Source organism: Mesoplodon mirus, assembly GCF_964341445.2.
Source record: "Mesoplodon mirus genome assembly, chromosome: 3".
NCBI classification, from domain to species: domain Eukaryota; kingdom Metazoa; phylum Chordata; class Mammalia; order Artiodactyla; family Ziphiidae; genus Mesoplodon; species Mesoplodon mirus.
Window position 1 is genome coordinate 194,524,186 of NC_138978.1, and position 14,472 is coordinate 194,538,657.

General features: G+C 40.6%; 1 protein-coding gene across 3 annotated transcripts in view; it reads left to right on the forward strand.

Annotated features, from left to right (window-relative positions):
• CRB1 (crumbs cell polarity complex component 1) overlaps positions 1-14,472 on the forward strand; it is a 246,548-nt gene that overhangs the window by 193,441 nt on the left and 38,635 nt on the right. For all 3 annotated transcript variants that reach the window (XM_082613804.1, XM_082613806.1, XM_082613805.1), the window contains 3 exons: positions 4,548-5,095; positions 6,492-6,657; positions 12,376-13,282. In XM_082613804.1, coding sequence (XP_082469930.1) covers positions 4,548-5,095; positions 6,492-6,657; positions 12,376-13,282 — 1,621 coding nt within the window. The remainder of the gene's footprint in view (positions 1-4,547; positions 5,096-6,491; positions 6,658-12,375; positions 13,283-14,472) is intronic.

Consider the following 14,472-nt stretch of genomic DNA (forward strand, 5'->3'; position numbering starts at 1 on the left):
ATCAGTTTGAAATGCATTTCAAAATCCTTACTTCCGACATTGTTCCAAAGACTGCTGTTGATAGTGATCAGTACATACCTGTTTCTTTTTATTATTTTCTTGCATTGCAAATGTTGGAAAGGTAATTGCAACAGACTGCTTTGAAGTGCAGCTGTAATTTACCCCAGGATTTGAGAGTAACTTGAAATAGGACAACATCTGGTAAATAGTCTTCTTTGCGTTATATGAAGTAAAATTGAAACCAGTCTTGGTCTATACCCCACTCCGTGTATGAAGGGCTAAGAATTATTAGAAGCTATTCACAAGTCTCCCCCTGACCACAATATTCATTACAAATCACGGACCTGCTTGACTATGAGGCCTGGCGTCTACTAGCTCTATGTAATATTTTAAAGGGAATGGCAAGTTGTTTTGTGATATTTTTAAAGGAGAAAAGGGGAGATTATGCTGAAGCAATGTTCACTTTTTGAAGAAAAATTTAATTGACTTAAGGCAATATTTTTACTACATATACAAAATAACAAACAGATGCTGACCCATTTTGACCAGCTTCCAAGTGCAGTGACCCATGAGGTTAATACTGACCGTGGTGATGCTAACTGTCCTGGTAAATAGATTCAAGAGATGCCAATCCAGTGGGTTCTGGTTTTCTTTAATTTTTTTCCACCTTGGAAAATCACAGTCTTTAAGCCCAGTTCCTGAATTGGTTAGCTGTCCCCTCTCTTCCTCCAGTTTCCTTTTCCCCACACTGTCCCCCACCCCTCCACTATTTGAAACTGTTTAATCCTCATGAAAATGCTTAGCTTCAGAAGATATCTTTTTAGGGAGTAAGTTCTGTAAAATCATCCCTTTCTGAAAATTCTTGGTATAATTTTAAGAAAAGTTATATTTCTCATATCACCTCTTAGTCATAAATTTAAAGTATTTTGTATTTGCAATCATCTTTGAGGAATGTTTGCTGGGGAGTTTATTCCCATCACAAAAGATGCTTACAAGCTGTAAGGACAACCTGGAATCTTCCTGTCATTTTACATAGATGTTCAGGAGGAGATGGGCTAAAAAGTACAAGGCAAACTTCAACCAATTCATGATCCTGGCTCAGCGTTTCCCAAACATGGTACCCATTGCAAGGAATAAGCAGACTGGATGGAGGATTTAGCTGGCTGATGAAGCATGACAGACAGACGGGCTTCCTATATTTTAAAGTTGATTTTTTAAAAATGATCAAGTGTCTCAATAAGAAGAGTTCAGAAAAGAGTTTCTCAAAGCTTAGTTCCCAGAGCTGTCTGCAGGGTCATCGCAGTGTATCTTATCACCCTGGCTGTGTCCAGGAACGTGGAGCTTCCAGGATACTGTTCAGGATAAAGGTATCACCGACCTCGTCCCTTCTAGAGAATATTTGATTAAGAGAGGCAATTGACATATGTTTTATCTTCAGTCGTACATCTAAGCTTTGACCCTCTTATTTGCTTGGAATTAGAGTTTCTTAGATATAGAAGGAGCTTCACTCCATGACTGAATTTTTTACACTGTTGTGCACCCAAGTGTAGTGGCCCAAACCTCTGCTTACACACCTTCAGGAACGGGAAACTCACTCACACTCCATCTTGCCAGAAAGCCCCTAGAAGTTGTCTTTTTTGTACTAAAATAATATATGATGACCTATAGCTTCCATTCATTGGCAGCATTGTAACTCTTGAAGCTAATGTCAACCTTACTTACATATCTTCTTCTTGAGAACACAAATATTTGAAGAAAAGTGTCTTGTACTATCCAAGCCATCACTCCTATCATGCTGAACACACCCAGTTTCTTCTAATGTTTTCCACCTGACATTGTTTTCAGACACTCCGTCAGCTGCTTGCTTGCTCTGGAATAAATTTGCTTATCTGGCTCTTAGATGTGCCTGACAGTGCAGAGTGACACAGGACTGTAACCTTCTCATTCCAGAGAATGTTCTTCTGTTCTGCAGCCTAATGTCCCATTGACCTTTGGGCAGCCACATTCTATGATTGGTTCACTTTGAGTTGTTCTCCCTCTTGGTGCCACAGATTTCTGCCTTTTCCACCCTAAACCATTGAAGTACACTTAGACCCAAGTGGCTTTTATTTATTCTAAATAAATTTCTTCTTGTTGTAGTCCATCAATCATGAAAACTTGGTTATTTCTTATCCCTATTTGTCGTCCCTCTTCATGACACATCAACAACACATATGAGAATCATTCTTTCCATGTCCACAGACAAGTCATATATGGCGTCAGGTGTTTCTAAAATCATGTAGTAAATCACGTGCTCTGACTACTTGCTTGTGATTGCTGAAGAATAGGACTGCTGGAGAGTCAAGCTTCTGAGAAAAAGAAACAGCTCTGTGTTCTGTCTGTCTTTTCATCTGGATCCACAAAGTGATGCTGCAGGCATCCCAGGATGACCAGCAGGGACCACCCCTGAGGCAGAGCAATTCTGTGCATATTCCCAAACATCGGGAACTTCAAGAGCCACATTTTCTTATTGAGCATTTTATCTCATATGAAAGTGCTGCCGTGCATTCAGACTTGTTAGCCTCTTCAAACAGATTGTTACATCTAACAATGCACTTTGAAAGCTACCTGTAGTTGCCTGGAGCAGGTGGTCTCCAAATGCAGATTCAAAATGTAATGTTCCTGTAGGAAATCAAGGCAGAATTCTGAAAATGCAGACTTTTATGCAGAAGGTCTTCAAACACAGATGGTTACCTAAGCAAGCTTCACTATAATTCAGCTAAGATAAAATATGTCCCACCTTTGCTCAAACTTCAGTGGAACCATATGACAACATTTAAACATGCTGGAATGTGCTTTTTTTTCTGGTTAGGATTGGGCTGTGAAGACTTGAAGAGAGCAATATGTTTAAGACAATGCTCTTGTCAAGTTCATCAGTGGTTTCCAGATTGCAAGATTCAGTGGTCATTTTCCAGTCCTCATCTGCCTTGACCTCTCAGCAACATTTACCACAGTTGAATACGCCCTCTTCCTGAAAACTCTTTCCTCACTAGGCTTATGGGGTGTCACTCTCCCTTCATTCTCTTTCTGTCTTACTCTTTTATCATCTCCTTTACCTCCACATGTCTGATGCTTAAGGGCTCAGTTCTTGGACCTCTTCTTTTCTCTCTCTAGATTCACTCTCTTGGTGATCTCTTCCAATCTTAGGGCTTTAAATGCCACATTTACACTGACAAATCCAAAATTACTGTGACTAGCCCAGAATGTCTCCCCTGAACCTCTATATCTAACTGCTGACTAGAAATTTCCACCTGGATATCTAATAGGGCATCTCAAATTTAATATGGAATCTCATTTCTCCCCCAAATCTGTTCCTCCTGTTTTCTTCCCCATCTCTGCAAATGGAAACTCAATGCTTCTAGTTACTTGGACCAAAAGCCTTGGAGAGCAACTTGCCCCAGAAAATCCTGGTTTTGGTTCTACCAAAACATTTCCAAAATCTGACCACTTCTCCCCATCTGCACCATGACCACTGATCCAAGCCACCATCATTTATCTCCTGAATTTCTGCAGTAATATCTCTACTTTCTTTGGGGTTCTGCTCAAATACTACCTTCTCAGAGAGTTCTTCCCTGATGACTCCATTTAAAATGACAGCTCCACTCCCATCCGCAACTCTCCCTAGTCCCTTTCTCTGCCTGAGTTTTTGTATATCTGTCACCACCTGACATACTATATAACCTCCACCCAAATGGAATGTAAGCTTTAGGAGTACAATAACTTTTGTTCCTACTATATCATCAATGATTTTGAAGGTCAGCATTTATTTTTATACTTCTCAAGAGTTTTCTTGTGGTGATGCACATCGATAGCATTGCCACGTCAATGCATTAGAAACCTCTCTGTCACAGGAAATGTTGGGTGAGTTCAAAACTCAGCTTTGCCCCAGTACTTTGTGCCCCATGCCTCTCCTTCACCCACCCAGGACCACAGAAGGAAGAGTCCTCCTCTTCCTTTGGTCAACTGCCTTGCCTTTTAATATTATTAGGGGTATCTTCCCAAAAGAGGATTTGCAAATCTAATTCTTGGTTGCTGTCCTTCACAAGGAACAGTTCGGTTTGATGCCATTTGTTTGAGCATGCCCCAGATAGCAGCGATGACGATTGCTCAGTCTGCTTACATGTGTTGCAGGAAGAGCTCTTGCTCCCCAAATTTCTCCAAATCAAGTTGGAGTGCAGTAGCATCTGATATTCCACATTTAACCCCACCTTTTTAGGGCAGTGAGGAAGAGGTTCAAAAGTTTATTGGTGCAGAAATCTCTTTCTCTTTGTGATCAGTGGACTTCAACTATAAACTATAAACCAAAATCTAGTTATTTTCAGAATAAAGTAAACTCAGAAGTTCAGAAAGTCAGGGATGACTTTTCAAATTGTCATTCTATTGAATAAGCCTGTCTTGAACTTTTTAAAGTATGAATGTATTTGTGCATATATGTATATATAGATAGATAGATGCATTACCTGATGGTCTTCAGATGTTTCCTCTTTGTCTCTCCTCCTCTATTAAAGAGTATGTGGCAGGCAGATTTGGCCAAGATGACTCCACTGGATATGCTGCTTTCCATCTTGACAAGAGCTACGGAGAGGCCTTCACGCTCTCCATGTTTGTTCGAACACATCGTCCATCGGGCTTGCTCCTAGCTCTGGAAAATGGCACTTGCCAATACATCCGTGTTTGGCTAGAGCATGGCAGACTAGCAATGCTGACTCCAGGTTCTCCCAAATCATTAGTAAAATTTCTTCTCAGCGATGGAAATGTCCACTTGATATCTTTGAAAATCAAGCCAAATAGAATCGAACTGTATCAGTCGTCACAAAACCTAGGATTTATTTCTGCTCCTACGTGGAGACTCCAAAGAGGAGATATCCTCTACATTGGTGGACTGCCTGACAGACAGGAGACTGAAGCTAATGGTGGATTCTTCAAAGGCTGTATTCAAGATATAAGGTTAAACAACGAAAATCTGGAATTCTTTCCAAATTCAACGAACAGTGCAGCCCAGGATGCAGTTCTTGTCAATGTGACCCAAGGCTGTCCTGGAGACAACCTGTGTGAGGTAGGATTATTCATACCAACTATGTCCATATTGTGTGCTAAAAGTTTCATTTTATTAAATAGATAATTTATTATAACTGTTCTTTTTATGTGAATATGGTGTTACTGACCCACTAGCCGTAGAATAATGCTTCATCTATACTTTCCCAGAAGGACTCAGGAATTTATGTTGAGCCATGAAAGTACGGCCTTGATCTTATTGCCATTATGGTCCATTTAACCAACCAAGATAACTACATCTTCTACAACCAAATGACTTAAGAATAATTGTATTTTAATTCCCAAATTCTTAATGGCATCCCAGAGGTTTAACTGAATTAATTCATTTTGAAGATACCATTAACTTTATCTTAAATGCCCACCTACCATTGTTTTGAACATCTACTAAGTCAATAAGGAAAAAAAAATCTGAGAGGTAACTTCCTTCTGGGAGTTGGATTTGAAATTTTCTGTAATATAACTACTCAGAGCCCATGCTTTACTTTGTATATTTTGTATGCTCTTCTGAAAGCTACTTCAATACGTGGATTTGTCAGCTCTGCATGAGCTTTCAGAGGAAAAGAAGGAAAGGCATTTATATCTGTTGAACATTTATTGAGCTCCAACTATTGCCATGTACTGGGCTTGCTTCTAAATACATAAAAATGAATCATTGTAGCATTACTATAGGGACACCTCCAATGTGCCAGGCGCTGTTTTCCATGGATCAATCCATTTCATTCTGTGGAAGGACTACTGTGCAAAGCAGGCATTTTTATTCTCTCCATTGATGTTATTTACAGAAAAGGAAATGGGCATTTAAAAAGGTTGGGTCACTAGCCTAGATCACATGTTAACAGCTCAATGGGCATAAATAAAGACAGAGCTCTCAGAAATTCCTTTATCAATACTTCCATTTTGAACACATTGTGAGAAACCTTGTGAGAACTCAAATTATGATACGCTTCTGATTCAGAGGCAGAGCTGGAAGGGAGGTGGTGTCACTCCTCTGGGGACCCAGAGGATCCAAGTACCAACTTCCCTATTTGACTGTTGATAGAATCTTGGACAATGAAAGGGACCTCAGTTTCCTCACCAGTAAAAACAGGAGGAAAAGTCTCTAACTCAAACTATCATTAGTGACAGTGAAAGTGCCTGGTAATTTATAAATTAGAGAGAATATAATTACACCTTTGATAATCCTCCTTGAGCTACAGGAGATCAGTATTATATATTTTTCTTTATTTCCCTTTTCCTCTCTCTAGATGGTAGCAGTAAGTTTTGTTCTATTTATCAGCCAATGGATATAAAAAATTCGAAATGTAAATATGTAGGAAATCAGCATTCACAGATTAACGCGGTCTTTTCCATATTTAGTTGCCAGTGCTTCTAATGCCTATGATTTATTGTCTGCTCAGCCCAACCCCTGTCACAACGGAGGCATCTGCTACTCCCTGTGGGATGACTTCTCCTGCTCCTGCCCTGCAAACACAGCCGGGAAAGCTTGCCAGGAGGTTCGCTGGTGTGAACTCAGCCCGTGTCCTCCCCGGGCCCAGTGCCAGGGGCTGCCTCGAGGATTTGAATGTAAGTGCAGTTCAAACTTATCACCATCCAGTTCAGCTGGGCATTTCAGTTGTTCCATGAGTCAACCCAGAAAAGAATACAGACAACTCCAGCTCAGCAGAGAAACGTGTAGCTGCTTCTCCCTGCACGAGTAGTGGTATAACAAACCTAATGGGAGTGTAATCAGCCAGAGTAGCCTCATCCTGCCCCTGGGTTTCTGAGTGGGAAACGGCGGTCATAGCAGCACCAAGCCTAGATCCTTGATTATTTAAGACTAATTTCTAGAGAAAGAATTAACCGGGTGATGTTTGGCTTTTCTTTTCTTGTTACTGGCAATACAGAGTGAAAGTGCCAGTGTGAGCACATTGTCCTTGGTTAACTATGAGGCTTCTGGCAATTCATACGTCTCCATAATCTAAAGCTTCCTCTGTAAGAAAAGGATAAAACATCTACTTGATAAGTAGGTAACTATGGGTGTGTGTGTGATGATTATATGACCTCGTGTGTAGAGAGCCCAGCACAGTAGGCACTCGATTGGTGTTTGCCATGAGTATTTCCCTCAATCTGAACGGTTTTCCTCCCCAAATTCAGTACTGCTGAACACAGTTTCCCAAATGTTAGCAATTTGAATACTATCTTTACAACTTTTGACAGGTCTACATGGTAGCCACACTATTATTTATAGTATGTCTTTTCTCCTAGTTCAAATAATGCACAGTTCAGTCTATAGCCAACCGTCTATGTTCGCACTCAATTCTAATCTCTTCCCCTTGCTCAAAGATTTTGCTTCTGAAATTTTTCTCTCACCCGCCAGCATCATCAATTTTCCCCTCAGTATATAAACATCCTGTCAAATTTCCTCATTACAAACTATTTCCCTTGATATCCCTCCCATCCCCACCAGCTACCATCCCATGTTCCTGCTTCCTTTCATAGTGGGAGAAACCCTCTAAGAGTTGTCCTCAATGTGCATCTGATGTCTTTCTGTCCAGTGTTCTTTCACCCCAGCTCCCACGCACCATCACCATCTCTACCCTGAACTCTCTAAGCCCAGAGCTTCACAAGGGCCTCATCCCTCCATTCCCTTTTCTACCCAAGTGCCCTCTTCCCTGGCTTTACTTTTCTTCATGGCTCTAATCATCCTTGGATGTTTGGTTACACAGGTATTTGTTCACTTGTTCATCATCTTTTCCTCGATGGAATATAAGTTTCAAAAGGGAGGGAGATTTTCTGTCTGGTTTCCCATGTTACTCTCAGCACTTAGAAGAGTGCCAAACATATAGGAGGTTGTCAGTAAATATTTGTTAAATGAATATATATTTTTCTTCAATTTAGCTCAGTATTTTCACTTAACTACTCTAGACTTAAATTACATTATCTGCATACAGTTTAAAAAATACATAAAATACCTTGGAAAACACTGCACTAAAATAATGGTCTGGAGCTAGGGGGTAGACTGACCTGAGGCCCAAATCAACAACCAAGCCCCAAAGTGACTGAGAATGAGAATACAGTTACTTTTATGTTTCTGTATTTTAAAATCATATATCAAAATGGTATGTGAAATGTATTGCACAGTGTATATACTTGGGGGGCGGTTTCTAAAAGAATACACATACTCTTATGTTTCCTATTTAAGAAATAATATGCTATACACATGAATAAAGCATGATGAATTTGTGTAAAGAATGAGATCAGGCCTCTAATATGACACAGAACTTTAATGACACCTTTTCCATTGCTCTGCCCTCTGAATTGCTTGTTTAAAATAGTTTACTACTTATTTATTTTACTGTTAATCTTTTGACAGAAATACTAAAGTTCTCAGTCCCAGTTATATTCTACAATGGGGTTTAAATCATTTTGAACATTTTCACAGGGAAAAAAAGAATAGGGTTTCTAAAAACAGTGGCGGTCCGAGAACCATACCCTGGGTGCCTATTGCCCTCCATCTCCACATAAAGGATTTGGATGCCCCATGTCACAAAGGCATGAATGATCTTCACTGCTACTGCATGGCCACTACAGAAAGTGGAAAAAGTTTGCCTCTGACCTTTCAAAAAGTCTCAGTAACATTTTTTTAAGTATGACTTATCTTAATGAAGGGAGAAAATGTAAATTAGTAGGAAGGGTGAAAATTTCCTAACCGATAGGTATAAACCCTAGCATTCACTTTTGCTATTTTGTATAATTTTCATTTGATGTGACCTCACGACACTATTGTATTTATTTCTAGTGAGATGTGTTGAGAAGATAGTTCTGCTAGAATAACATACTCTTGAGAGTATAGCTTGTGCATTACCTTTGCCTTTAGTACTTAATCATTTCTATCTCTGTATCCTATCCAAAAACAGACAATTAAAAATTACAACCCACCTTAGATACAGGTGTGTTTATTATGATAAAGTTCCCTGAAGGAAAGGCAAAGTATAAATGTTAACGTGAACTGCGGTTTTTACTCAGATCACAAGAAGTGATTTCCATGTGCTCAGACTGTCAATGAAACTAGTTTATACAGCATGACAGACAGTATTCTTCCTTCAGGAGTTGGAGGGCTAATGAGATTTGTCATGTTAACATTTATGCAAAAACATGTAATGAGACACTTCTTGCTCTTTTCCTGCCTAATCCCAACCCCAAATTTGCTGGGAAAAAACACCACAGTCAAAAGCAATAAAATCAAGTGAAATGTTAACTCAGTCAAATGATACACTTGAATGATACCCTTGAATTTACTCCTGCTGTGGTTTCTAATCATTATCTCCCTTTTCAGAATTAAGGATTGAGTTATTTTTGTAGATTATTCATTTAGTAATATTTACTGAGCACCTGTTCTCTGCCAGGCAATGTTCCCTGCATCAGGTTTAGTGAGAACCTAGACAGAGAAGTTCCATGATCTCGTAAAAGCTCATGTTCTAGTGAGGAAAGACAGGCAAGGAACAAGTAGGAAAGTTAACAGTATAATTTCAAATAGCTACAAGGTACTATGAAGAAAATACAGCTGAGTAATTAAAAAGAGAGTGGGTTGGGGGGAAACATTTTCACTTGGATAGTTGGGGAAAGCATCTCGGAGGAGGTGACATTTGAGCACATATTTTGTTGAGAAAGAGTCCGGTATGGGAAGATCGGGGGCCAGTATCATGTCTAAGTAACCGCAAGTGTAAAAGGTCTGGTTTGGGAACAAGCTTGGCGTCTTCAAAAAATAGCAAGACGTTTTTGTGGCTTTAGCACGTGCATGAGGAAGAATGGCAGGAAATGGGATTGGAGAGTTAGGGGTCGGGTCACATAAACTCTGTCCGCCATGTTTAGGATTTAGGAATCCTTTCTAGATGTGATGGTAACTGTGGAGGTGTTGAGCTAAGGCATGGTTGGTACATTGCTCTGCAGAGCAATAGAAGCCAGGACACTGAGAAGTGGTTGGAATAGGCTGTATAATAAAGTGTTCGAGGTTGGGTGTGGTGACCCACACGTGAGGTAAAGACAGCGTCTTAAGGTCAATTTCTACTGAAAGCTGGAAGATAATGAGAATAGAGAATTGACTGCTGGATCAGTAACACAGAGGTCACCGTGACCTTGACAAGAGCGGTTTCAGTGACGTGATGGGGAACAATGCTGAAGGTATTAAAAAGAAAATGGGGGATGAGAAAGTTGAGACAAGGTGAATATAAAATATGTGGAGAAGTTTTGCTGGAAAAGGAACTAGAGAAATAAGAAAGCAACAGGGTAGAGGGAGGTCAGGGTAGTGCTCTTGGGTCTTGCCTGTGTTTTTAATTTTTAAGATTGGAGCAGTTACAGCATATTCTTATGCTGATGGGAGCAACAAAAAGGGAGGGAAAATGATGATGCAGAACAGAAAGAGGTTACATGTAGAAGGAATATCTAAAAAAGGTGAAAATGAAAGGGACCCAAGGCGTGACTGGGAGAGTTGCCCTTGGATGTGTGCTGGAGCACCTACAGTTTCCCACCTGAGTAGGGAAAACCCACAGTAGGAATACATGCACAGCACTGCTGACACCTGATATGTGGGGGTCCCCCCACCAAGCAATTCTGCTACACTAGCTGGGTGTCCTACAGGTTATCTCAATTTAATTCAACTCTGACACTATCTGCCCAGACATAGTGTCAAATCTCACAGGCTAAGGGCTCAGTCCCACTAGAAGGCCCCCCACTGCACTTCAGATGCCAATCGCAAGTCCAGGTTGTCACCTGTGCTCCTGACCAATCAGCTATAAATCTGAGGCTCCCACGACCCCCACCTCGGTTCAATTAATTTGCTAGAGCAGCTCACAGAACTCAGGGAAACCCTTAATTGTTTACCAGTTTATTAAAGGATATGATAAAGTTCCCAGATGAACAGCCAGATGAAGAGATACATAGGGCGAGGTCTGGGAGGGTCCCCAGTGCAGGAGATTCTGTCCCGAGGAGTTGGGGTGCATGACCGTTCCAGCGTAGGTAGGGTTAACAACTTGGAAGCTCTCTGAACCCCATGCTTTTGGGATTTTATGGAGGCTTCCTTATGTAAGCATGACCAATTATTAACTCCATTTTCTGCACTCTTCCTTCTCTAGAGGATGGGCTGGGGCTGACAATTTCAAGCTTCCAATCATGGCTTAGTCTTCCTGACGACCAGCCTGCATCCAGGCTCCAGCCAGGAGCCCACCCAGAGTCGCTGTCTCATTAGAACAAAGATGCTCCCAGTGCAGTGCTCTTATCACTTAGGAATTTACCAGAGTTTTAGAAGGCCTGTGTCAGGAACCAGGGGCAGAGAACAGGAGATCTTTTTTCTATTATTGTACAGATGAGAATAAGGACAATGCATCCATTATAACAAATGGAAAGCAGAGTGGATCCAGATTTGTTAGGTTTACAGATTAGGTGGGAAACTGAAGCAGTTCTTCTTTCTCCTGTTTTCTCAAGAAAGTAACAAAGGAGATCATAAACATATAGGGTTAGATATTTCAAGAGACAAAGCAAGCTGTGAACGAGTGATCTTGTGGAATTGGAAAAACAGTCTAATAGAAAAACGCAATAAGATTGCCCAAAAGTGCTGTGGTCCCATGTGGTCCCATGTATGCGGGCGTATATTAGAGCAGAGGGTACGGTTGTATAATTTTGCCCAACCACAGGATGCTACTTGGAGTTAGGCACAGATTGGTAACTCAGCATGTAACTGGAGTTTGCCAGGTAGTAAATCAGTCATTTAGAATGCTACTTTTAAGTGCCTCCAGGTCAGCTTACTCAGAAGCCAGACTCCACTGTTTATTAACTGTGTCACTTGAGGCCCAGTTTATAGCTAGACTTGTGAGTTCTTTGTGCTCGATTTCTTTATGTGTAAAATGGGTAACCAATGCTTTATTTGGGGGAGCAGCTGTAAAATAACATTAGAAGGTACTGCATTTCAGTGGAAAAGAAATAAATGATTTGGGTTTTGGCATCTGACCACCCAGGTTTGACATTCTGGCTTAATTATCTATTAGCCACTTGACCATGAGAAAATTACTTAACCTCTGTGAGTCTCAATTTCTTCTTCTGTAAAATAAAGATGATAATAATAATGAACCTATCTTAGAGAACTTCATATTAAAAATAATATAAAAGCAACTAACAGAGTGCCTAGCCTGTATCAAACAATCCGTACATGACAGTAGTAACGTGATGGTCATTAATGTCAATAAACGTACTTAGGCAAACATTACAGGTTTAGTAAAGCTGCTGATTGGCGTTGCCTTCTCTCTTCAGGTATCGCAAATGCTGTTTTTAATGGACAAAGCAGTAAGATATTATTCAGGAGCAATGGGAATATTACCAGAGAACTCACCAATATCACATTTGGTTTCAGAACAAGGGACGCAAATGCGATCATATTGCACGCAGAGAAGGAGCCTGAATTCCTTAATATTAGCATTCGGGATTCCCAGTTATTATTTCAGCTGCAAAGTGGCAACAGTTTCTACACACTGAGTCTGACAAGTCTGCAGTCAGTGAATGATGGCACGTGGCACCAAGTGACTCTCTCCATGACAGACCCACGGGCCCAGGCTTCCAGGTGGCAAATGGAAGTGGACCAGCGAACACCTCTTGTGAGCAGCTCAGTGGCTACTGGGAGTCTCAGCTTCCTGAAGGATGATATAAACATTTATGTGGGTGAGCGAGCTAGTGACAACACGCAGGGCCTGCGAGGGTGTCTAAGTACAATAGAAATCAGTGGCATTTATCTCTCTTACTTTGAAAATGTTCATGGTTTCATTAATAAACCTCAGGAGGAGCAGTTTCTCAAAATCTCTACACATCCTGTGGTTACCGGCTGTTTGCAGTTAAACGCCTGCAATTCCGACCCCTGCCTGCATGGAGGACATTGTGAAGACACGTACAGTTCTCATCACTGCACCTGTCCCGTGGGATGGTCAGGGTCACACTGTGAACTCGACATTGATGAATGCCTTTCAAACCCCTGTATCCATGGCAACTGCTCCGACAGAGTTGCAGGCTATCGCTGCAGGTGTGAGCCTGGCTACACTGGTGTGAACTGTGAATCAGATGTAGACAATTGCCAGAGTCACCTGTGTGCGAACGGGGCCACCTGCGTCAGTGACACCAGTGGCTATTCTTGCCGCTGTCCTGGAAATTTCACAGGAAAATTCTGCAGGTGAGCATAATATCCACATAAAGTGTGTTTCGAGCTGTGTTCTACATCTTCAAACTGGAAAGCTCTCTGCCCAGGTATGAACATACAAGCTGTGCTGAGCAGGGGGTGACAGTCAACGGCCATCACAGTTTGGTCTTGCAAAGACAGGATCTCACCTGCTGGCATGTTCTACAAAGAGGAAGGTCAGGGTTTGGACCAGACTTTGAGCAAAATGTTTTCTCAGTCATCTCTGTTAGAATGTCTCAGGAACTACAGCCCCAGAGTCTGACAGCCTTAAGGCCTCAGGAAACAAATACATTTACAACAAATGCAAGAGCTGAATTTTAGTATTGTTGGAGGAAGCATGACTCCTACCCCTAAGAGAATACTCTGGGGTATTTCAGGCAGGTAAACTCATATAATTCTGAAAAGACTATGTTAAAGTATAATTTCAAAAGGGTGAAATCATGACTCTCAGAATGAACGTTTTGATGACTTTGTCATTAATTAATGAGGGAACCAGTAAGATAAAAATCAAAATGTCAAAGGATAATCTAATCATATACATAAATATGTCCATATCATATATATACACACTTGTAAATAGGGATGAGGAAATGAATTTACCAATAAATGCAAAATTGTTTAATAGCCTATAGGGCAACAAAATTAGTATTTGAACCACACTATTTCTACAGTGTGACAGTTGACTGTATCGCTTCAAATTCACTTGCACTTCAATGAACAAGATCCATTAGTATTACTATAATTTTCTACAACTTACAGAGTTGTGAACTAGCTTGGTAAAAAAAACCTGAGTCATACACATTAGAAAAATCAGATAATCTTAGAGGGTCTTTTATATAACACCCAGCATTCCACTGAAAGAATACCCAGTGATCTCTTTTGCCCATTTCAAAGCATTTCACAGTTTTTTCTGAAACTATAAAGCTTAGTTCTGGCAGTCACATCCGTTTCATGTAATATAAATAGAAACAGGAATGAATATTTTCCTGCCAAGTCACACTGCTTTAGTATTTCTGTGTAAGTAGCATTCATTATTGTTTTTATAACTTATACTTGTTTTGAATTCACCAAACAATTGAGTTGTTATAGGCACATGAGACGGTTATTTCTAGCAAGCAATAGATTCCAGAATGTGGACAGGAAGGCCTGGAGTTGGCTGGCAGCCTGCAGACATTACACTAATT